At 32.3% G+C, this 24,238-nt stretch overlaps 1 protein-coding gene across 2 annotated transcripts; it reads right to left on the reverse strand.

Moving 5' to 3' along the window:
- Nucleotides 1-1,388: 1,388 nt before the first annotated feature.
- On the reverse strand, nt 1,389-22,480 carry LOC125053878 (signal peptide peptidase-like 3). 2 transcript variants are annotated; one of them, XM_047655479.1, is made up of 10 exons: nt 22,310-22,480; nt 20,618-20,747; nt 7,410-7,525; nt 7,047-7,166; nt 6,202-6,375; nt 5,026-5,188; nt 4,486-4,622; nt 3,226-3,341; nt 2,442-2,600; nt 1,389-1,703 (listed from the first exon to the last, which is right to left on the reverse strand). In XM_047655479.1, exons 2-10 carry the CDS (start codon nt 20,686-20,688, stop codon nt 1,626-1,628), a joined length of 1,134 nt encoding a protein of 377 aa, XP_047511435.1. In that variant the 5' UTR covers nt 20,689-20,747; nt 22,310-22,480; the 3' UTR covers nt 1,389-1,625. The 2 variants fall into 2 exon arrangements, with proteins under 2 accessions (XP_047511435.1, XP_047511434.1); XM_047655478.1 differs by having other exon boundaries at nt 7,374-7,525.
- Between the last annotated feature and the right edge of the window lie 1,758 nt (nt 22,481-24,238).

Below are 24,238 nucleotides of genomic sequence, written 5' to 3' on the forward strand. Positions count from 1 at the left end.
ACTGGCTATGCAATCAACATACTATCAAAGTGTTGAAAGGATTGTTTAATGTGGCTTTGGGGCAGTGATAAACAAAGATTACCTATTTTTCAACTGTAGGAAATAAAAATTACTCAAATTAAAAATCTTGCAGTAATAATAATTTCTAATATTTGTCATCTGGTAGGATTTTTAATTTCCTTTAATCATGAATATAACTATTTGTTCGAAAATTATTTTTTAAACCTTAAAATAAAGACTGGATATGTTTGTAAGCCATTCAAATTATATGTTTAAGAAAAACTATCTGCGCATGGTACCTAAGTCATTATAAGCAATATTAATTATGCCAATTGTTAAATACACATAACATCAGTTAGTAACATTCAATGAAAAAGTCATACATATTTGTTCAACACCAACCATAATAAACATTTAAAAACAGTAAATATTAAAAAGTTTTCATACAAGTACTGGCTACTTATGAATGAGATTCATTTATATTTTATGCTTATTTCTACTTCAACATACAGAGGGAAATTATTTTTAGATTCAAATCAGTCATTTTAGTAAAAACTCGAATGTAAAAAAATAACGTTAAAAACAAGATTGTATTTTAAAAAGTTGTTAAAAAAAAGTTTACAAAACATTTCTTTTCACCATAACTTTTGCACATGTAAGCATAGTGCGAACAACCTTTTCTATTCCTACTTTACACCGAGGCTTATTTTATTGTAAATTGCAATGAATGTCTTTTTAACTTTTTTAATTTTTTGTGTATTTCCGAGGCATCTTGCAATCATAAATTTAACATTACATAAAGTTTTTTATTATTTCAAATATCTCTCAAATCTCAATCAAATTAATAATTTCAGCAATTATACAACCTCATTTTAATTTTTCAATAATTTATACCTAACCTGAGTTGTAAAATAGAAAAAAGATTAGAGCAATAAAGAATTAAAAATATATAATCTATGGGCATCGTTATAAGCATAATTTAAATTTAGAATTAAATGTTTTTCAGTGGTTACTGAGTATTGACATTGAGTATGTCAAGTCATAGAAAAAGGACTTTAATGCTTTTAATTTGATTCAAATTACGGTGTCGATCTCGAATCTTTACAACAGCTAGTTTTAATCGTCACTGGTATAATAGACCTCAATTTTATTGTAATAGAACTGGGCAATTTTGCCCATTACATTTAAAGCTCAAAACAGATAATGCATACTTATATAACTTAATACTTTTAGTCTGAAGTTCTGTCAAACCACTTTCCTTAATATTGTGACAGTTGAATGTTTCAAATGGCAGAAATGATTGGATTCTAACGCTCCTTCGCTATAGATAGCCTAGTTTAGCTTTTTTTTATAAATTTTGCACGTGATATTAAAAACAGAATACGTACAATATTTTGAAACATAGAATTTCCAAATTCGTGGTAAAACAATTTTAGTTTAATAATGATTTTCTCACTAATTCATACTAGATCTACAGCGAGTCTCGATGGACTGTATGTATCCGTTTGTTTCCTAGTCTACTATTTATAAAATAAATTCAGACATTTTTAAGTATAAATAGTTATGCAGGACCTGTTTTAGACCATTGGCTGAGAACCCATAAGTTGTAAAATGAAAAGTTTCATTCAGACGTCGAAGTCAGCCCCCAACTTGCCGTTAGGTGGCGCTATGAACGGTTCACTCCACATTCTTCTTAGATCACCCTGGAAATACAAAAAAATATACAATTAAAGCGTTGAAACTAGCCAATGGCAACAACATTTATTTTTTTCAAAGTTGTGTCTAGATCAAAATGACAAATTCCAATCATTGTACAACAACCTACATATTGATAAAATATTTACTAAAACTTTGTACAGTAGGCAATTATTGGCTAGGCTGCTAAATTGTTGCGTTATAATAATTTGAAAAATAATGATATGGCTTCATTTCTGAAGAGCGTGCCTGTCTTGAAAAGCCCTAACCGATTGCTGCATCCACACCACTCTATCCTCAGCTTGTCTCAGGGCATTAGGGATGTTGAGACCATAAATGTCTGAATTTGGTCAGACCAACGGGTAGGCGATCCACCCCGGCTTTTCATGCCATCCAACCATTACCAGGTTGTTGAGACTGATATGATATGATACTGATATGGTTAACGAATTAACCTTTATTTCTATAAAAACAAAAGGTATCTTTCTGTCAAATTGTGTGTAAAAAAATTGGGAACTATAGTTAAAAGAGTGCAATTAGACAGATTTATTTTTTACATTTACATTATACGATGGCCGTGAAATTTAATGTCTTTGCATTTTTTTTATATATCCTAGAGCCATAATCGCTCGTGTAGTTATAAATCTAATTAAAAACGCACGTTCAAGCTTAGTCAACACTTCTTTTAAAATAATATTTTTTTGAATATATTGAAAGGCCACAAAAGTAGTTAAAAAACCTGTTACCTTGACATATGCCATAGTGAGTAGCGGCAGTAGCGTAAAGGGCACGAGGTAAAGTAGCGCGGGTTGAGCAGCCTTAAACACTTCCGCGGATACTGTCGCTGTCAGTAGTCCCAGGAAGTAGCCCAGTAGAGAGCAGTGGAAGTATGTTAGACGGGAACCCTTTGGACAATTTTAAATTATACAAAAACTTCTAATTACTATATGCAGAAAGAGAACCGTCGTGGTGGTCGCTGCAGTTCTTAACTTTTTTATGTTGACAAAACTGATACGTCAATATATTGATACTCAATAAAAAATTTTTTATTAATATCTGAATAAATAAGGTAAAGCAATTATCAATATTAGTTATTAGTTCACATAACCGCCTCGCCAGTTCTCTTTCTGCAGACTGTGTGGTACACATTCGTCGCAGTGTTGCCAACTTTACACTGTTCTCAATCAAATCAACCTAAGCAAGGAAAGCTAACAACAGGAGAGTTTAATCTAATATATAAAATTCTCGTGTCACAATGTTCGTTCCCATATTTCTCAGAAACGGCTCGACCGATTCTTATGAAATTTTTTATGCATATTCAGTAAGTCTGAGAATCGGCTACTATCTTTCAAACCCCTAAATGTTAAGGGTGGCCACCTATCTAGCCTCTACGATAAACCCCAATTCTTTATTAAAGTAAATAGTTCTTTAAAAAGTAGTAGTAGTAGAAATAATATACATGGCAAAACAACGTTTGCTTGGTCAGCTAGTTTTAAAATACACTCTTTTTAAAGCTTAAATTATAATTACCATAGACCGTGGGCCCGGAACTTGTCCCATCTGACACACGAGCGTGGCCTTCTTGTACGCGTCGTAGCGCAACACGAAACACAGCAACAGACCGGGCATCACTATGTCACCCAAACCTGAAATTAAAACATATTTACCACCTTAAATATGGGAACATAGTTTTACATATAATAAAAGTATATACATATTCTTATTTCTCATCATGAGACACTTTTTATAAAAAACTTTTTTTCGAAAAATTTTATTTAAACATATTTTTTGTTAGCTTATTATTTATCACAATACACATGACAAACACAGCACAAATACAAGATATAAAAAAGTATGTAACAGTTATAATTAAAGAAGTGTTCTTGAATTGTATTACAGGTATTCTTTTTCAGAAGAAAAACTTATGGTTTTAATATTATTTTCGTTTTAATGCATGAAAAACAATATATAACCATATATACTATATATTGAACTATACATTTTAGCGTTATGTAATAAAAATTTACAGCAAGAAATATATTTACCATTTGCAAATTCATTTATCATTTGATTTAAATTTTACTTAGGTAACATTCTAACCAGTTTTATCTTTTTTTTTATGTAATAGAATGCAAACGAGCAGATTGCTCACTTACACTGCCAGAAGGCTCGCTAGTGCGTTGCCGGCCTTTCAAGAATTGGTACGCTCTTTTCTTGGAGGACCCTAAGTCGAGTTGGTTCGGAAATACTTCAGTGTAGTTTTTGATATCTACGGATTCTTTGGATTTATAATTGTTTTTTTTTTAAATAAGCAACGTATATGTTTAAAATTAGAAACTGACATAATAATATAACGGTGATATTCAGAAACGTATGTCTCAATCTCGTTTCTCAATCTTACTCTAAGTAAATACGAGATAAATAATAAAAAAAAACGACGGGTTGCACTCCGGGAGTGCCGGCAGAAGTGAAAACTTGAATATTAACGTTGTGTATTTTTGATATTTTGGAATGGTTAGGAAATAATTTTGCACAAATGGCTTTAATTATCAGTATAAAAGTACTATCATTTATGTGGTAGAATGCAATATTTATTTATTGTGCTATCGTACACAAACATGACAATTTATATTACATTAAATACGCCGCGCCAGCTGTCTACTCTCCATCCATCTTACGAATTTTCGATCAGGTCACGTGTCCTGACGCGAGTTTAACATTTTTTACCCATACCAAAAAAGTGGACAACTCCGCTAAAGAAGTTTTCAGTTCAAAAATAAATTCCCTCACCAAGCATAGAGAAGTGTCCCTGATGATGCATGGAAGGGAAGACGAGTTTGGCAGGAAGGGACAGTTTGGGCGCGTCTCGCATCGCCCCGCCCAGCTGCAAGCGACGAGCGACCACGTTCATTGGATTTTCGGCTGGCCTAGAATTAACAATACTTATATTTATTAGTATTAGCCTGTCAAACAAAATTTATTACTGACTTAATTGTATAATAGTAATATAATATAACAAGTATAAGCTATAAATAAATGAGAAAAAAAAACTAACATTTATGACTTTTAAAGCTGTTTATCTCCTTACAAACCCTATGTTATTTTTTTTATATAACCAAAAGGGGCAGTAGTAGCATCTAATGTTAAGTGATTGTGCCCGTAAAGACTCAATGCCAGGGGAATCGCATGTGCGTTGCAGGCCTTTTAATTATTGGTACGCTATTTTCTTGTAAATGTTAATTTAGTATAGACACCTCTTCTCCTTCCACTAGCTGATAAAAACCATTGACAATATTAAGACTTGTGATGGGTGAAGGAAATCATACACACCTGGTAGCAACCTTCACCATAACATTGGCAGTGAATATATATGACGAGAAGAACACCCAGAAGACATCATAAAGAAGTAGACCCGTGAGTAGAAGAGTGGACACCTTCAGCGAGGGCAGACGGATCAGCGCAATAAAGGTCACGCAAAGACCCATACCCATAGCTAGAAAATAAAATTTAATAATAAATCAAAACTATATTCACTTTTCTTGAAAATCGTATCGTAAAGTCTCATCTCAAAATATTGATTCCCGCCATTTAATTTAAATGAAGTATGATTATTTATTAATCCATTACACACTATCAGTAAATAAGAAACACAGTCCTAAAAGGTGACCCTAAATCAACAAGAATTCATACAGAAAAAGAAGCTAAAGAATATTTACATAATGAAATAAAATTAACTAATTATTATATATATTTTTCTAAGAATTAAACACGCGAAAGTCTAGCCCTTAACAAAATGAGGGATATCCGCACAGAGGAATGTTTCTACAAAGAAATAATATTAACATGAAAGTATTTTTTACGACTGGATTGAACTGGAAGAAACTGCTTTAAGGGAGCGTTCAAGTATTACGTAACGAATTTGGGGGGGGGGGTCCTTTTGTAAATCGTTACGATGCGGGCCGGGGATTGAATTACGCGTTATTGTTAATATTATTTTCGACTTTCAAGTACTTTACAAACGTTTCACTATACTTGGGTACAGAAAACCGTTACGGCGCGTTACATGTGGCGGGGGGGTCAATAATCTCCAAAAATTGCGTGACGTAATACTTGAACGCTCCCTAAAAAGTAAGACCGCCCATTTTCATATAATTTATTTATTTGACACATTATTGATAATCAACAAATGTTAATAGTTACAATTTTTAAATTAATAATATAGCCAAACCGGTTAACACATATACAGACATTATAAACTAATACATAGCTTGGTGAAGTGTGTGTGGAAATATGGAATATGTGTGGATGTCTAAGTGTGTGTGCGTTTTTAAGTGACCTTAATAATCCATTCGATTTGCTTATTTCGATGACTTAAAATAGGCGCTTGGAGATGATATGGAATAAGTCTAAACTCGCGACTATTATCTCCTTTTATTATTATTTGTGTTATTGTGAAGTAAATAAAGTGTTATCTAAATTTTTTTATAGTTTGCATAAACGTCTCACCGTCCATTAGCAGCCAATGTCCAGTTAACACCCAGACAGTAACTATGGCAGCGGCGAGTAGAGCTGCGGCCAACTCGGGGGCGGAGTACCGGCCGCACAGCGCAGCCCGACTTCCTCCAGCCACGTACTGGCACAGCGGGGTTAGGAGAAACGCTAGGGCCGCACAGGCTACAACTAAAAAAAACAACCAATTACCTTCATTTAGTTCATCGAGTATTAGTCTTCGAAACTTTCGTAAATTGGTTGGCAAAAATCAATAGTAAGTTGAGGCAATCGAAATGCCACAAGCTATAATAATTAAATTATATTATGCTTCTGTAAAGTACACAGCAAAACCTTGTTTTAAATCATAATCAAGTCAATTTGAAATTTTACTACTAGGCTAAATGATAGGATTTTAAAATCAATTTCAGACTATTTATCGTCATAATTTAAATTCCCGCCAAAACGCTACTCTAGACAAGATGGCGTCGCAGTCCCTGTGACGTACCACGCTTGTAAACACGGAATCAAACGTCAAGTTTTTACGTTTTAATTATGTTTCTTAAATTACTCAAATTAACCAATCATATATTTCGATCAAAACTAAATTAAGTATTAACTTGATACTGTGTTGTAAATAAAGTCCTAATGATTAGACAGACGAAGACAATATTTACAAGCATGCTACGTCATCGACGATTTGCCAAATCTGTGACTGCTTTATCACGTGACTGACGTATAAAAAATATTGTTGTTTGAAATATATATAGATTGCTAATAACACTTTATTTTTCAAACTGTCATTGATCCTATCATTATTCTCCTATATATCAACAACGTTTACTAATCGTAAATATACTAACCGGCTGTACATATCGCGACGAGTGTTTGCACGGAGTCAAAAAAGAAGAACATAACTAGCAGGGCCGCTGATGACCCCAGAGGGAAACACAACGCCTGCATCGTGTTTAATGTTTGTACATCTGAAAAGAAAAACATTATTTTAAAAGAGTTATTACAAAAAACATTTCCTAACGTGTATGAATTTTGCTTATCAGATATGGGAAGTGCTTCTAAAATTTTATTCGGCTGATATCAGATCTTTTCGCTACCAAATATACTTTTTTTTTTCATATTTTACAAATATATGTATGATATCATCGGAGCATGTGGGAATAAAAAATTCATACTACTACTAGATGAAGAGCTAGGCGGTGTCTTATTGCCTAATAAGCAGGCTTCTTTTTCGCGTTCCGACTTTTCTCTCGCCTCGCGTTCCATATTCAAAGATCGGAAACTGCCATAGACGATCAGGAGCATAGATATCAGACACGCAGAGACTCTGTAAAAAGTAAAAATATATTATACGTGGGTAACACTGAAAATGTTTAGAACTGGCCAGTTAGAAACATTGCTAATGATTTTTTTTTTATTTCAATTTCAGAACTCTTTGGTAACCTAATGTAGTACATTGCATTAATTTGTCATTTGTTTTTGTGAATTGGCGGCAAATCTAAAACTTTTGTTACACGTGAAAATTAACCTAACGCGAGAAAAATTTCCGTCAATGATTTGTTATGACTTTCGTTGTGGGCTTATTCAACAACAAAGCTATGATAGGCTGCGATTAGCTTTTCTTAATGAAGCCCTATCTCGTGCCACTATTTACAATTGGTTTAATGAGTTTAAGCGTGGACGCAGTAATCTCAATGATGATCCGCGTGAGGGACGTCCTTTAACAGCGACTACTGGAGCTACTAATCAGTGCTGTGCATGCATGATAGAGGAATAAGAGGGCATGACAATTAGCATAACTTTATAAGTATTAATAAAACATCGAGAAAAGAAAATAATGTGAATGTAAATAAAAACAAAACATTTTTTGTTAGAAAATTTTTTTTTTGTGTATATTTCTTTCATTTGTGTATATGTATATATTTTTTCTTCATTTCAAAGAAATTGTTCTTTCTTTTTAAACGAGTTTCAATGAATTTTCTCGAATGTAAAATTAACATTCCTCCTAATAATCATGCACTTGACAGTCGTCGAAGAGACGTCAAGCATTAATAAAAAATCAACAATTTTAATAACTATTTCAAATATTATTAGGTATTACTATTTCAAGTATTATAATTGAAAATAACAAAGAAATTTTCCACTTCAACTACTATCTGGGTGACTCGGTCAGCGGTCAAATACACGAGAAGAGAAAGGTCGTCAATTCTCTTCAGCAGAAAATTTAGCGGTAAATTTTCACGCTCAGGCACAATCTTTTCGCCTGTTGCTTTTCTCGATTTAGTCAGACATTTCAAGACATTAAATATTATTATCTATAAATATATAAGAAGCATCAAATAGCTCTTTAATGTTTTGTTTTCATGACTATATTATTATAGTAAAATATATACGTTTATATGTAACAAAAGATATACAATTGGGGCTTATAGTATGATTATGAATAAGATTTAAGGCAAGTTATTGCTTCAATCATTGCTTTATCGTGTTTGAACCATTTATAATATTATTTCGTGTAGAAAAACTACAATACAAATAGATATTTGTTTTAGATTGATATGCTTATACAAAATAAGTTAATAAGTTTTGGCACACATATTTGAATCACAGCCAACGTGTTCTCTGGAGAAATTAATTTACTTTTCATCATATTTTAAAACCTTAGCAACGGGGGAATCACAACAGTGTAATCTTGTTAACGAAGATAAAAAATTACCAGCCTCTATAATACGGATTAGTACGGCTTCAAAGGGGATAGTACGTTAATTACGTCCTTACAAATCGGACATCGGCATAATATGACCGCCGTTGCGGTTCACTAGTTAGGTTAAGTGCATATTAAGGATTCAGTCAAAGAAATAATAACTGTTTTGGGTTGGCAAAACAGTTATTATTTCTTTGACTGAATCTGCCACGCTTGGCGGTTGGGTAACTATTACGTCTATAGCAGAAATTTATTTAACATAAATTAATTTAAAAAAAAACACGAGAAATACTTCTCTTAATACAATCTTAGCCTAACCAGTTTTGAAAGTTTTGAGGATGTTAAATAATTGTTATTTATGTTGTAATGACGGTATATAAATTTAATAAATCAGATTTTCACATACATAATGGCCTCTGAGAACACTTTATCGAGACACGGGTCAGTAGAACATCTTATCAATTCCTCGAAAACCAGGGTGAAATTGGAATATCTATAAGTTATGTGAGCCTGTCAGTGTTCTAAATATGAAGGGACAAACAATCTAACATATACAACTCCCGCGTCACAATGTTCGTTCCCATACTCCTCCGAAACGGCTCGACCGATTCTTATGAATTTTTTTATGCATATTAGGTAAGTCTCAGAATCGGCTACTATCTATCTTTCAAACACCTAAGTGATGAGTGTCCATTTTTAGTTTTTTGGAAAAAAATTATTTTATTTATTTTTTATGTGTGTGTATGTGATACAACCCTTAATTTCACCCCTCTACAATCAACCCCTATTTTTTATTTGTTAATTAAAACTTATGACTTGAACCCCGAAGTTTATATAGAGAAAAATTCACCGAAAATCCTAAAAAGTTTTCATTCCGGAAAACTGAAAATTCTCTGGGGTAGCATAGCAAAATGTGCCATGTTAATATGTTCTAAAAAGTATGCTAAGTAAATTCACATTAAGGAGAAACAAAGTTCGCGGGGGCAGCTAGTATAGTGTTGCCCAAATGCAAGACCAAGACGAGACTTAGGCCAGTCTTGGTATTGTCTTGCGTCAATACACCTGGTCTTGGTCTTGGTCTTGGTATTGCGCTCTCAGTCTTGGTCTTGGTCTTGATCTTGCAGCAAGAGTCTCGCAAGTCTCGCAAGACTTGCAAATACCTATTTGCCTATTGCTATTTGTGGGGTTTGCGGGCTATCCTGGAGCATTCACCAATGTATTGTACATCAACCAATAATAGCAGGCAGGCTACAGGCATTGTGTTGAGATTAGCAGATTTCATTACAGTGTGCGTAGGTACATTTTTTAGGCAATTTGTCGTACTCGTGACTGTCGCGCTTTGCTACGTAGGTACTGTCGTTAAAGTATGTGTAAGTAAGAAACGATGTAGGTACCTACTACAACAAAATTGTATTCCTTAGAAAAATAATCGTCGTACCTACACGACGATTATTTTTATTTATTTAGTAAATCATCGCTGAAGACAATAGTCGCTACTAGAGTAGGTACGATAGAAGTTGATAAACCGACACTGCAATTCTCGATGATTTTAAAACAAAATACGTAAAGCAATATGACGTCGCTCATATTTGGAGCTTTTCCACGTTTCAAGTTTGTTAAAATCACCCACTTCCAATTTTGCAGTGCAATGTCCTTTTAAAAGGTAATCTATATATATAAAAATGAAACCCGTTTTCCGTTGTCACGACATAACATGAAAACGGTTTGACCGATTTGTCTGATTTTTTTTAATAATATACCATGAAGTACGAAGATGGTTCTTACGGAGAAAAATTAAAATAAAATTGAGTGAATCAGTCTAAAAACAACACTTTTCTATATTCCCATACAAAATATTCGTAATAATACTTAAAAGTGAATTTGAACTTTAATACCATAGCATAAAGTTCAAGTGTTAATGGAGGGGTTCCGGGAAGGTAAATTTTTATTTTTTGACATAATGTATTTGTTGTCTTATCAATTTTCTTTTTTTATCTTACTAGCTAGACCGGTGTCCCGAATAGCAGAATAAGTATTTTAAACAAATAAAGAATCGACTGTTAGGCGGTACGATGTTCGCCAGGCCAGCTAGTAATAATATAAACTAGGTATATTTTTATTACTTACAACAATTTTTATAAAATCTACCTATCCTTACGACTACATTCTTCCTTGCGAGGACAACATAATCTATTTGCGTCCGTTCTGAGCACCCGGAAACTTATTTTATTTTTTAGAACATGGGCAGTGGCGGCGACCTTTGACATGAAAGCGACGGCGGCAACACAAAGTCTAGAAGCGGACTAAATTTTTACCTATTTTGGTGGGGTTGTCAATGTTGGCATTAGCACAGAAAAATAAAATTAAGTAAACACAACGTTTATCCACTTTTTAATAACTAGGTATCCACGATAGAATATTTTTTCTACTAATTTCCTAAGGGTCGATTCGACCAAACTTCAATTTATACACGAGTAACTATACCAAGAATAATCTATTCCATGATTTTAATCTCGAGTAAATCCATAGTCGTTTGTCCACGTAATCGATAGTATAATTGCGCTAGGAATAACAATACGCGAATAGCAATAAAATGGTGAACGAAAATACTCGGCAAATAAATGTTGTTCTACAACGGGACAGTGTAAGAGCATACATCATGTCAACTCGATTTTGCCGTATTATAGTGTGAAAAAGTAGCTTTTAACAGGTGTCAAACGACAACAAAAAGTTTTTATTTCTTGTTTGTTTGAGGCTTTCGTCTAAAAAGGAACTTCTGTTGAGCCCAGTTGAATTTCATTCTAATATTATAGAAAATAAAAAATCTAAAAATAAATAAATAAATACTAAATTGTTTAAACGTTTCATTATACAATGCCAGACTATTAATTTAGTGCGTTGCGTTGACTTGAAATTAAAACACAGAATACATATTTGTGAAATGACAGAAATCAGCTGATTGGACTGACTGACGCCATTAAATTATTCTAGGAATAGCTGTTATTCCGTGCGAAACGGCGGTATAGTTGCAATTCCCGAATAAGCCCACTATTCTTAGAATTTGTAGTTGGTAAAACGTAAAATTTATTTACTCTCGATTAACTGACGATTTATTCTAAGATTAAGATTTACTCTTGTTTGGTCGAATCGACCCTAAGTACTCAGTCTAAATATCTTTTTCATAATTTTTGTTTTTCAATAATATGTTGTGTGTAATTGAATGGTAAACTCTAAATCTTACTAGAGAGCTTTTTTAAAATAAACTTATTGAAAGCACTGACATGGCATATACACTTTTCAATCTTGCTGCTCACATTTTAGTACCTAGGTATCACTCACTATCTATCATTTACCGATATTAACAATGATTATTTCGAAATCAAAATATTCGCAATTCAATAGATGCAATACCTACTTAGTTATTAATTATCATCTCGCCCGACAGCTTTTAACGCTGTAGTGTTCGAATTCAAGCCAGTGTGAGAATGTATTTAAATAAAAAAAACTCAGAGCATTCAATTTATACCTACATACTGCTGGGACATCTTCAAGGTCATTTAATTTTATACTCCTATACCAACCCTACCAAAATAGGTAAAAATTTGTGTGCCTCTGTCCGTACTCTTTGTCGGCGAATGCGGCGCTCAGTGTCAAATGCTGTGTTACACTTGTTGCAAACCGCGGTGTCTTTGTCGGTAAATTATCAAATAAGTAGGTATTTAATACACCGACCGACCAACAGTTTATTCGCAGAACGTCACATTTCCCCAATCAACTTTGAACCTTAATTCTTTAGCGATAAACTTGAAAATCTGTTGAAGAAATTTGATAGATTGTAGTAGCTTGATGTGCTGGCGTCTGTACCATAGTATTGGCTGCCGTAGAAACTGTTACTAGACCTACTCGACTCGCTGTTAGTTTTAAATTTTGCTAAATAGAAGAATAATATAAACTTTGAAACATAAGTTTCACACCTACATGATGTTTATATAATTTTGTTAACTATAATTTTAAGCACATACCAACCTACGAGTACTAACTTTAGATCTGCACATTAGACATAAACAAGCATAACATATTATTATAGGTAGATACCTACAAGGTATGAACTTTGCTAGAATGTTATTAGGGAACAGATTTGTGAGTATTAACACGCTACCTACTTAATAAATTGTTGAAATATAATAAGTACTTACCTACCTAATCAATATACAATACGTTTCAGGGTGCTTTCAGACGAGCGGCACGTTGCCACTTACAAATACAACTGCAGCCCTTAGTTTAGTGTTATGATTTGTGATACCTACGGTTTTGATACTGGGGAACGTTTCTCAAAATCGGGATTGAAACCAAATACCTACTTAATAACGCCCAAATCTCAGTTTGTCTTAACTGCAAGACGCAAGAGTCTTGCAGGCTTAAGTATTGTCTTGCTCAAGTCTTGCAGGGTTCAGTCTTGGTATTGGTCTTGCTATAATAAGGCGGTCTTGGTATTGGTCTTGGTCTTGCAAAAACGCAAGAACAAGACCAAGACTGCAAGACCAAGACCGATTTTGGGCAACACTAAGCTAGTATTTATCTAAAAATAAAGATAATGTGGTGAAAACAAAACAACCTTACAAGCCATAATGATTATACCTAAATAGTCTTAATTGGAATAACAGGAAACAATATTCGTTCATTTGCACGAGCTACGAATTTCACATCCTTTTTCAAAGGAAGAGAAGCAACTAGCCGCTAAGCCGTTACGATCCTAATTCTCTTCCGGTGTTATTTCCATATTTGGCATTTTGTAATCTTGCGCTACAGGTTGCAGTTCTTTGGAAATTTATTTCGATCTATACGCACTTGAGACGTATTCTGAATTTGTTTTTATAATAACTAATTTTCTAAGCTTGCTTAAGAATAGTTTTATTGAAGTGAAACTTCTTTAGAATCGTTGTGATTTCAAACCGGATGCAACGGAAAAAACGACAGTAAAAAGAGACAGACACATAAATTAATAGGATTTGGCGTGGGAGAGAGTGAGATACGAGGCATTATACACTGTATAAAGCTTCCTATCTCATCTTCTCCCACGTTGGATCTTGTGAATTTATTTTAAACTTTTATTATTTTAGTTTTTACCAAATTAAAGATTGATATTAAAGTTATAAATTTAAAAATTTATAAGTTTAAAAATAGAACACAATAAAAGAGTGTCTTCCCTTTAATAGAGACTGTAAGTAGTGTTATTGGACACTTTCTTATGTAAACATCCTTATTAGTAAATTAGGTTAGACTTAAATTACTTATTAGGCTTAAGTTAGGCTAGATTGTAATGTTCCATGTCTTAGTAAAGACACATGTATATATAAAAAAAAGTTATAAATAAAAATGTAACATTAAAATATATATTTTTTTAAAGAAATGATCCTATATTTAGATAGAGAAAAAGTCTAATTTACATATTTTAATTATAAAAACTTTGTTTTTGAAGGTTTCACTTCTACCACGTGTGAATTGGACACATGATTTTTTATTTGTGGGTTTGTTACGGTTAGACAGAGTATATTGGAACGGTATTTACAATTGTAAAAAAAAGGCTAATGTTAAAAAAATAAAAGTCATCGTTTTTATTCTATTACGTAGATCCCACATGAATTCACAATATTGATATGCGGTTATGTCTTTACAATTGTAATTACAAAATAACGTGAAACTATTGTTTTAACATGTGAATAGACAATGCATCTATTCTTAGTACACCACGAAAGTATGTTTTTGATCGATTCTATACAAATGAATTGTCTATAGATATTCTGTCGAAGATTGTGAGATAAAGAGAAAGAATAACCTGCGTTTCTGATTAAAATCTACGTAATTTGGTCCTGTAAAAATATTTGTACGTTTTGAAATTAACTTTTTACCATCGGACCAGAATTCAGTAATCATTACTACAAAATCCGTTGTCGTGTTAACCTACGTTTCGAAAATTAAATTCACGCTTATGGTACCCATAACTAAATAATAAGTATATTCCGTTGTGACTAGATTGTTTGCAACGCGGCTTTAAAAGCTTTAGGGTCGATTTCACAGTGTATGTATCCATACCAAATAGCTATGCAACACAAATTATTTGGAAGATAAATTGTGCTATTTGACATTCATCGGACTCATAACTTATGATGGACTTTATGTGACGAATAGCGCTACCTGACAGTCGTGAAACGCAACAATAGTGTTTATCTCCTACCAATAAGTAATAAATAGCTAATTTGGAAGACCCTAAGAGAATTAAATCCCTAATTGATATTAATATTCTAGTATTAACTTTCTACTCTAACTGACTTCAGGAGTTTTAGATTTAGTTCCTTTATTATAAAGTTTGTGTAGCGTACTTAAATGTCTATACATTTTTACTATACACAAACGGGCCTATAACAGTAGTAACAACCTAGTCAAATCGCGACGGTTATCAAAGGTTTTTTTAAAAAGGAAAACTTTATTAAGTAAATTACACTTAATATTCTTAACTTATAGTCGATACGAGACTCTTATTCTAAGTTGGTCGATGTTAGACCCTATCACTATGGTGGTCGATATTAGACTACTTTTAATATAATTATAATCTTACAGCTAAAACCCCTTACATGATAACTTTGATTCGTAGAACACAATGGAATAATAAGACTAAGCATTGATTGCATTAACGCTTACGGTGCTATTTGGGTATCTGTGTGACATTGTAACTTTTCCCTCCTTAAGCTCGAAATCATCTGAAGAACAATTTTTCGGAGGATGGTTTCGGCCTTGAAATATTATACATGTTTTTATCTTTTTGTATGCCAGAAAGGATATAAGACTTAAAATTAAAATTACATATAGAATTATTGTCCCTAAACTGACACTATTGGTTTTCACTACACTATCACTTTGATTTTCACTGTTTTGTAGGGCGTATGATAATACTTTTAAATTGGTTAAATCAACCCCATTCAGCTTAACAGGATTAATGTTGCTCTGGATACTGATCTTCAAATTTTCAGGTAAATTTACTAGCGGCAGCTTTTGAGATATAAGCTTCTCACCGTTACTGCTATGTATTCTTAAATTGTGATTTGCAATGTTATATTGGCATTTATCTTCTATGGTTAATAAGTAAGTATTTATGAGAGTGTAATGTAAAATTTCATTATCACAGGTTCTAACCAGATCAACAGGTGATTTAGAGTAGATTATCCATCGGTTAATCTGTAAAAGTTCTACTTTAATTTCTTCGAATTCTATTGGAATTTGTTTGCAAGAGACGTTGTGAGAATATTTCATCAGGTCCAGGATACAGGTGTCTTCAACAGGTACCATGGTCTGCAGCTCATCACAGAGGTATATTTCTTCTTCTATATTCTTACATGGTGTCGACAGCGATTTCGCTTTCAACCCCTTCGCAATAAGGTAAGGATACTTGGGTAATATTATTAAGGTAAGGTTTGTTTCAGGTTGGGTGATAGGTAAGGGTACAATTTTATAATAAAAATAAGTTTCTTTCTTAACTAAGGGTATTTCTAATACTAAAGTAATAACATTGTTCTTAAAATACGATTTCAATGTCATGGACTGTTCAATTCTTACAATATTTTCAGGAATTACTTTAAATATCAGCTTATCTGTTTTCTCTATGATTCTAAGTACATTAATGAGTTCATTAGTATTAATTATAGATTGATGTAATACGCCCATTCTACTGAATGCTAAAATGTTTTCAATCTCGGTCAATTTTGTGTAAATTATTTGAAAATTATGTAAGAAGGAATTATAGATATGTGTTATTTGATTAACATGTGAAATAATTGAAATGTCTTTAATATTTTTATTAATTTTATTAATTGCATCACTTAATTGTTCGAGATTGTTTGTAATATTTATAGTAGAGTTTGCAACAAGTCTTATCATTTCGGATATAACAGTAGTTTTCTTTTCCAGAGAATGTTCATGAGATTTTACATTTTTTATTAAGTTGTCATATTTAATAGCATCATCGTAATCCAAATTTCCTGTTATCATTTTAACTAGAGATCCCAAAGGATTAATGAGTCCTCTTTTCTGTCTATTAATTGGTACAATTTCTGAATATTTGTTCAATGTGATATTTAACATATAATTAACTTGAAGCTTAACATCATTGAAGTATATTAACGAAGGGCTACTGGTATTTAACTGTAATTCTACTATTCTATTTAGTTCTATATACCTATGCATATTAAATTCTAATTCTTCCTTAATAAGTTTAATATCTAATGTCTTAATTACTATCCACTTATCATACGTAATCATAGCGGTTCCTTCTCTAAGAGGGAGAACGCCTGGATTCTTCTCAACCTTTTGAAGTTGAAGGGCCCGGATCGTTACTGCTTGGGTCACTAGCAGGACGAACCTGTGGGGGACGTTTTATGTCTTTTATTGGAACATTTTTATCTTTTGTGCTAGTTTCTACCAATACTACATTTCTTTTTATTTTACCCTTAACTTTTGCTTTTTCATACCTGGGCTTATCCTTGCTTCTACGTCGATTTATGCCTTTAATAAAAACATTATCACCTTCATTTAAATCAAAATTAGTTTCTCCTACTCTACTTTGTTGAACTTTTTCTTTCCTAGTTCCTATTTTATCGGTTAAGTATTTGTATAAGTAGTGAGTTCTTTTTGCATGATCCCTAACTAGTTGTTGAGTATATTCTTTATCAAAATTTAAATTGAATTGATTGTTATTTTCCGTGTGACCAAATACTACTTCAAACGGAGTGAGACCTGTTACTGAATGGATTGTTTGATTGTAAGCCATTATAGCATAAGTCATCACTGATGTAGCATCTGTGAATTTATGTTCATATTTCGCAAGTCTATATATTTCTAAAATTGTGGAATGGAATCGTTCTATTAATCCCATTGAGTTTGGATTGTTAGGGGTGCCTATGTGAATGTCTATTTTATACAATGTCATTAAGTCTTTCATGAGTTTATTATTGAATTCAGAACCAGGGTCTGAACTGATTTTAGTAGGTACGCCGTAGAATGAAAAATACTTTATAAGTGCCCTGACTACTTCAGGTGTTGATCTATCTGGGATTTCAAAAGCTTGTGCTAACTTACTAAATGCGTCTAATATGGTTAAGTAATATTTTCCTTCTATGGAGAATAAATCTATAAATAATTCTTGAAAAGGTCTTGATTGAGTTTGTGTAAGTTGTAATTGAGGTTTAAATGGTCTACGATCGTATTTCATACGTTTACAAGTGTCGCATGAATTTATTAAACTGGTTACGGTTTCTTCTAAATTTGTCCAAAAATAAACTCGTTTTAAATGAGAAATTGTTTCTTTAATACCTCGGTGACAGGTTTTGCCTACGTGATACTTCATTACTATTTCCTCTTGTTCTTTTTCGTCAGTGACATTAATTACTCTTTCAGTGCATTCATATAGCTTTACGGTTTCTTTTCTAAATAATGAAATTAATACTTGTGTGAATAATTGTCGGTGTGCTTTATTTTCGTAATAGATAAAGTATTTAATTTTGGGTCTAATATATTCTTTAAGAAATTTTTTTATTAACTCGGAATTATCTAGGGGTAAGTGAACCTCTAAAATCTTTTGCTTGGGATGTGAACGAATTTTAACTGAAAGTTCATTTTTAAACCATGGGTATATTAATATTTGGTTTGGTTTTGTATCTATAGCTTCGTAAAGTATGGGAATGCCATCAGTATCCATATCTTCAGCAGAATGTGCTGTATCTGTACTAGAGTTTATTGTTAATGTACGTGATGATGACCTGGAATTAACTCGAGATGGAATAGTGCGTATTTCTTGCATTTTTAAGAAAAAATATTTATTACAATTAATTAAAAAAAAGTTTAAATTTATATTCTTTACTTACTTACTAATTCAATATAATTTTCTTTTGTTTTCAATTAAAATCTTTATCAACTTAAAATTACTTAAATCTATTTTACACAATACACAGTCAAACGGAAATAAAATGGGACAGGTTGGAATGCGAAGAGGTTTACTCACATAAGTCTGCAACCCATTTCTTCTATTTATAACTGCTTCTGCTTCTTTCACTTTTTACCTTTTACCGTCGAATTACGCGATCAATAATGACTTATTTGTTTGGTCGTAAAATATCCGTTTAATGCGTAAAAACACACGCGCAACCCTACACTCAGACTGATTTTAAGTCTTCACAGGCACAGGATCACGACGGATATCCTACCGGCTGCGCCAGTCAAATCGCGACGGTTATCAAAGGTTTTTTTAAAAAGGAAAACTTTATTAAGTAAATTACACTTAATATTCTTAACTTATAGTCGATACGAGACTCTTATTCTAAGTTGGTCGATGTTAGACCCTATCACTATGGTGGTCGATATTAGACTACTTTTAATATAATTATAATCTTACAGCTAAAACCCCTTACATGATAACTTTGATTCGTAGAACACAATGGAATAATAAGACTAAGCATTGATTGCATTAACGCTTACGGTGCTATTTGGGTATCTGTGTGACATTGTAACTACCTTGATACTAATAGGGCATCATAACAAAGTTGTAATTAAATTAAACCTCTTCCAACGAGGTTTTAAGAGCTGCTTAATGAAACGTAACAAGCGTCTACGGCTTACCAATTAATTGCATTAACTCCACATAAAAACTATTATTTAACATCTACGTGTATGTTCATACAGATTCGTAAATTATAGGAATTTTAATAACTCTCTAGTACTATTTTTTTTTTTGCAATTATTAAATTACAAATTCACTCAAAAGGTCGAGTCGAGACAGAGCGTGACGTGACCGTATGTCAAATAGAGTCGTCATAGAACTGAGTCTTTATTCCATCTTACTCCAAAATCACTCATTAAAAAGTTCATAAAGCATCCAAATTCAAAATCCAAGTTAGGGAACGCACCCATACTACGTGACCCGTTTAGGGGGGGAGCGGAGTCTTTAAAATACTACGGTCAGTCACAGGAGCGGGGGGTTGGCTCAGTGGTTTTCGTCACGTAGTCGATTTTACTTAGATAAATCTCCTATTTTTTCGACCTATATTCGAATATAGCGCGCAGTGTTTAGCGCTTTGTAAACTTACAGTTGGTTGCGCTGACGCACATATTATGAAGAAGAGTAAGATAAAGACGAGTATGAGCCAAATTTTTTTTTTTAAATTTTTGCCTGTGAAATGATAAAAATCATAATTATGAATTACTACGTGAAAACTAAAGGGGGAGAGGGGGGTCTTGGCATATACTACGAGTGGTCACCGAGGGGTGGGAGGGGTCGAAAAAACTAAAAACTAGGTCACGTAGTATGGGTACGTTCCCTTATGTGCGGCAAAATAAGCACGAATGTAAACATTATCGATATTAATTGTTGGACATAAAACACTGAAGGTTTTGTTGTTAAAGTTCTATTAATGACTATAGATTTCTTGCAGCATTATCCTAGTCTACCAGGTATTTTCTAATGAAATAATTAAAATTAGTAATTAGAGAACAAAATCTATAGGTAAAATATTCAGCAAAAAAATTATTGATTAGCTTTGCTTAAAAGTAAATCCTACATGTCTTAAAATATATGTAGAAAATGAAAAAATATCTCCCTAACTCTTCAAACAATCATTCTTCACTTAAAGTGTCATACTTTTTTATTAAATAAACAGTGTATCAATATACCTTGAAGAATCCATGATTGAATAGGCCCATTTGTATTCTTGGTATTCCATGTTCGCCCCCACTTGCGCCATTGTTCTTCCTAAAAGCCTAGTTATCCACTGGTCACAGCTGGGACGCTCTATGGATCCCTCTATGAACAAATTCAAATTTAATTAACATATATAAAATGTATACAAATATTTGTTTTTGTTTAAAGGAGCAGTTTTATATTTTACTGATTTGGTTCTGTGACATTAATATTAAAGAAAAACCACAAATAACTAAGCCTATCATCTGTCATCAATGTATTGAATGCTGTGTGCACTGAAGTTTTTACGAAAAATTGCCTCTCCCTTAAAGGTGATGTTTATGTTTGAGTTTTCAAAGTCAAGTACTAATCTACAGCACATACCATCATTTTACTGCTGCTTTTGTAGGATGAAATAACTGCAAATACCGTTTATGTTTGCTCATAGTCAAAACTGCCCATTAATTTGTTTAACTGATTAAAACTCTTATAATGTTAAAATAATTGTAGTTGTAAAATTTATTTCTAATTTAAAAATAGCTAAAATAAGAATTTAATTAGTCTAAAACATTTAGTTTATACATAAAACTATAACTGTTTTGTCTAAAACTCCTAAATAATTGATAAATAAAAATGCTGGATAAATATGATAAAAGCATAGTCTTCATTTTATTCTAATTCCTAAACTAAAACAGGAATTCCAACAATACTTATAATAAATTCTCTTTCCTAATAATAAACAGATTTTGTAATGTTAAATAACAAAATTAATATCTCATAACAATCACTAGGCAATACCAAAACAATATAACTGAAATTCATAACAAGGAAATATAAACAGTGTTTCATTAAGTCATCTCTGCTAAGAACTCACATTTATTAACAAAACATTACATCAATTTGTTACTTATCAATTTAAGCAAAGTATATAATTATTTCAATGTTTGATTATTTTAAATTTCAAAAGCTTAAAAATACTATTTTTGCATGAAATGGTGAATGAGTATAATAGATTCTATTTAGTTTATGACTCTAGTCCTTCTAGTTAGGGTTAGAACTTTAATGATTCTGTTATAAGGAATTTCCTATGCAATTATTGAACCAATATGAGAAGTAACATGTATTTAAAGTAATCAAATTGAAAAATAAGAATATTTAAAGTCTCTGTTTAATTTTTAAAACTTTCTCATGATTTTATATTCAATAGTACCATTTAAGTATATTTAGCTGTATCATTTAATAAAAATGAAAAATATGTTTTATTTGTTTAGTTAAAAATAAGTTTATATAACATAAATTTGTTTGGTCTCTTCAAAATTTATTACAAATCTTATATTTGGGTCAATTATTACTATTGGTAATTGCTTTCAACATGGTGAACGAAGGTTTCAATTAAACTGGCCCTTCTTTTAACATTTTAAAATAACAAAACAATGAACAAAGTACAGAGAAAAATAGGTACCGAAATAAGTAGAGCACGAATATCATTCACAATTTGAAGTGAAAGGAAACTACAATGTACTTTCAATAATATGTAACAATCGAACTGAGATAAATAAGAAAGTATTGTGTGATAGAATAGGCTATAGTAGTATATATAAACAAAATATTAAATAAAAACAATAAAATTATTAGAAAGCAAACCAAATACACGGAAGTATGTAAAAGTATAAAAAAATACTGACCAGACAAGAGGGCCGTTGATTTTCAAAGCACTTATTCGTCACTTAATTCCATGCTTAGTAATGAATTCATAAGTGATAATAAATTTAAGAAAAAATCATATAGAAAATATTTACTCTTATTACTCCTACCCTACCCTACGCTTGTCGATCGACAGCCATAGTAACCATAGACAACATCATAACAATAAACGAAAACTATGTAAGATTTATGACAGTTAAGCGCTTATTACACTACGCGATATTCAGACAGTCTTACTAAGATTTAGCATAATGTAATAAGAGTTAGCAAGTTAGCCTGTCTAATTAGACTGACCGAATGGGTTCGGCGGTGCTTACTTGCTTACTTGCTGAATATCGCGTAGTGTAATAAGACTTAGCACGCTTAACCGTTCAGTCAGCGCGTGGCAGCCGCAGAGCAAAGACGTTCGTACATGTTTGTTTTCTATGGCCGCGTGCACCATGGCGTGTTCGCAAGAAAAAAAAGTACTTTTCAATATTATCAATTTGTACCGAGACATGCCATATTTATGGCTGAATTATTGATTGATTTATTAATAATTGATTTATTGATGACCTTAGGTCTTGATAGGAGTTGCCCGTAATCTTAAAGTAACTACCAATCTTTGTTTAGCACTGACACTTTGTCTAAGAACCGTATCTTCTTTTTGAATGTATGGAGTAACTAATTTCAATAGACATTCAAACTCGGCAACTCCTACTCTAAGGTAGTTTCTTAAGTCACATGGTTCCAACACACTCAGTATTTGCATATTTGATAATTTTTCGCGCGTTATGAAAAATTGATGAGAATGAAATTTTACGATGCGCGCGCACCGTGACACAAAATTAACAGAATGAAGTTGCCCACGGAAGATGCTACGGCATTGGACATAATTTAAAAACAACATTCGAATAATAATATAATTTATGTTAGACTTAATGTAAGAGAATAATAATAAATATTCATTTATTTAATTTTTCAAATGTAAACTGAACTTTATTGACTATAATGACTCCTTTTCCAGTCTTTGATTATTTAATTGTAATTAATTATTTGTATGCAATCAAAAACTATTTTTAATAATGCCAAAGAAGTATAACTTCTTACGCGTGTACATAAGTACACGCACCCTTTTTTTGTATTTAAATTAATAGACGCGGCAAGAGCTATGGCGATTTTCTGGTGCTTTGAAAGTTTTCCCATCGCGAGACAACCGTCACCGACTACGTACGCTTTGCAAATAAGTAAAATGAGTTAGCTTGCGGTATTCAGTCCAGTGTAATAGCGAGCTTGACTAGTTAGATTTTAAGACAGTCTTACTAAGACTGTCTGAATATCGTGTAGTGTAATAAGCCCATTAACAATCCTAGAACTCCATAGAGAAGTTTGAAACACAACAATTGGCCGTAGTTATAACCTATAGTGGGAAAAAAATTAAGGTGACAATTGACAATTAAAGACGAAAGTGACAGTTAATGTCTTATACCTCTACAGTCTACTCTATATATGTTTAATGTTATATTATATGTGTATGTATTTGAAATTGTACATGTTGAATTCATTATTCAATAATCAATTGACAATTCTGCAGAACAAGTAACTTAATTTGTAAGCAATAATAAACTTTAAAAATAATCATTACACGTAAAATATTATTTCTTTACAATGAAGTTATCGGTAGTTTTGCTGCGTCGTAATCTTTTACCAAATGGTCACTTATTTAGAGGAAAAGATCGATTGGTTAAAAAAGTAGAACTTAAACATCTTCGTAAACTTCAACGTGATTTAGAAATTGAAGAACAAAACATGTATTATCTTCGCCACCCCTATCTGACCGAGGTAAGTAGTAATGCACACAGCATTCTATAAAAACCTTATTATTTTAATCTATCTTAATCCATGTAGGTATATTTTTATGAATGTTTACT

The sequence above is a fragment of the Pieris napi genome, chromosome 11 (genome assembly GCF_905475465.1).
Source record: "Pieris napi chromosome 11, ilPieNapi1.2, whole genome shotgun sequence".
Lineage (NCBI taxonomy): Eukaryota > Metazoa > Arthropoda > Insecta > Lepidoptera > Pieridae > Pieris > Pieris napi.

Coding starts and splice junctions, on each gene's coding strand:
- LOC125053878 (XM_047655478.1), bottom strand. CDS start 20,688: ATGGCGCAAGTGGGGGCGAACATGGAATACCAAGAATACAAATGGGCC. Junction 7,526..20,617: donor TCAATCATGGATTCTTCAAG/GTATATTGATAC, acceptor TACTTTTTACAG/AGTCTCTGCGTGTCTGATAT. Junction 6,376..7,046: donor CGTCGCGATATGTACAGCCG/GTTAGTATATTT, acceptor TGTTTTTTTTAG/TTGTAGCCTGTGCGGCCCTA.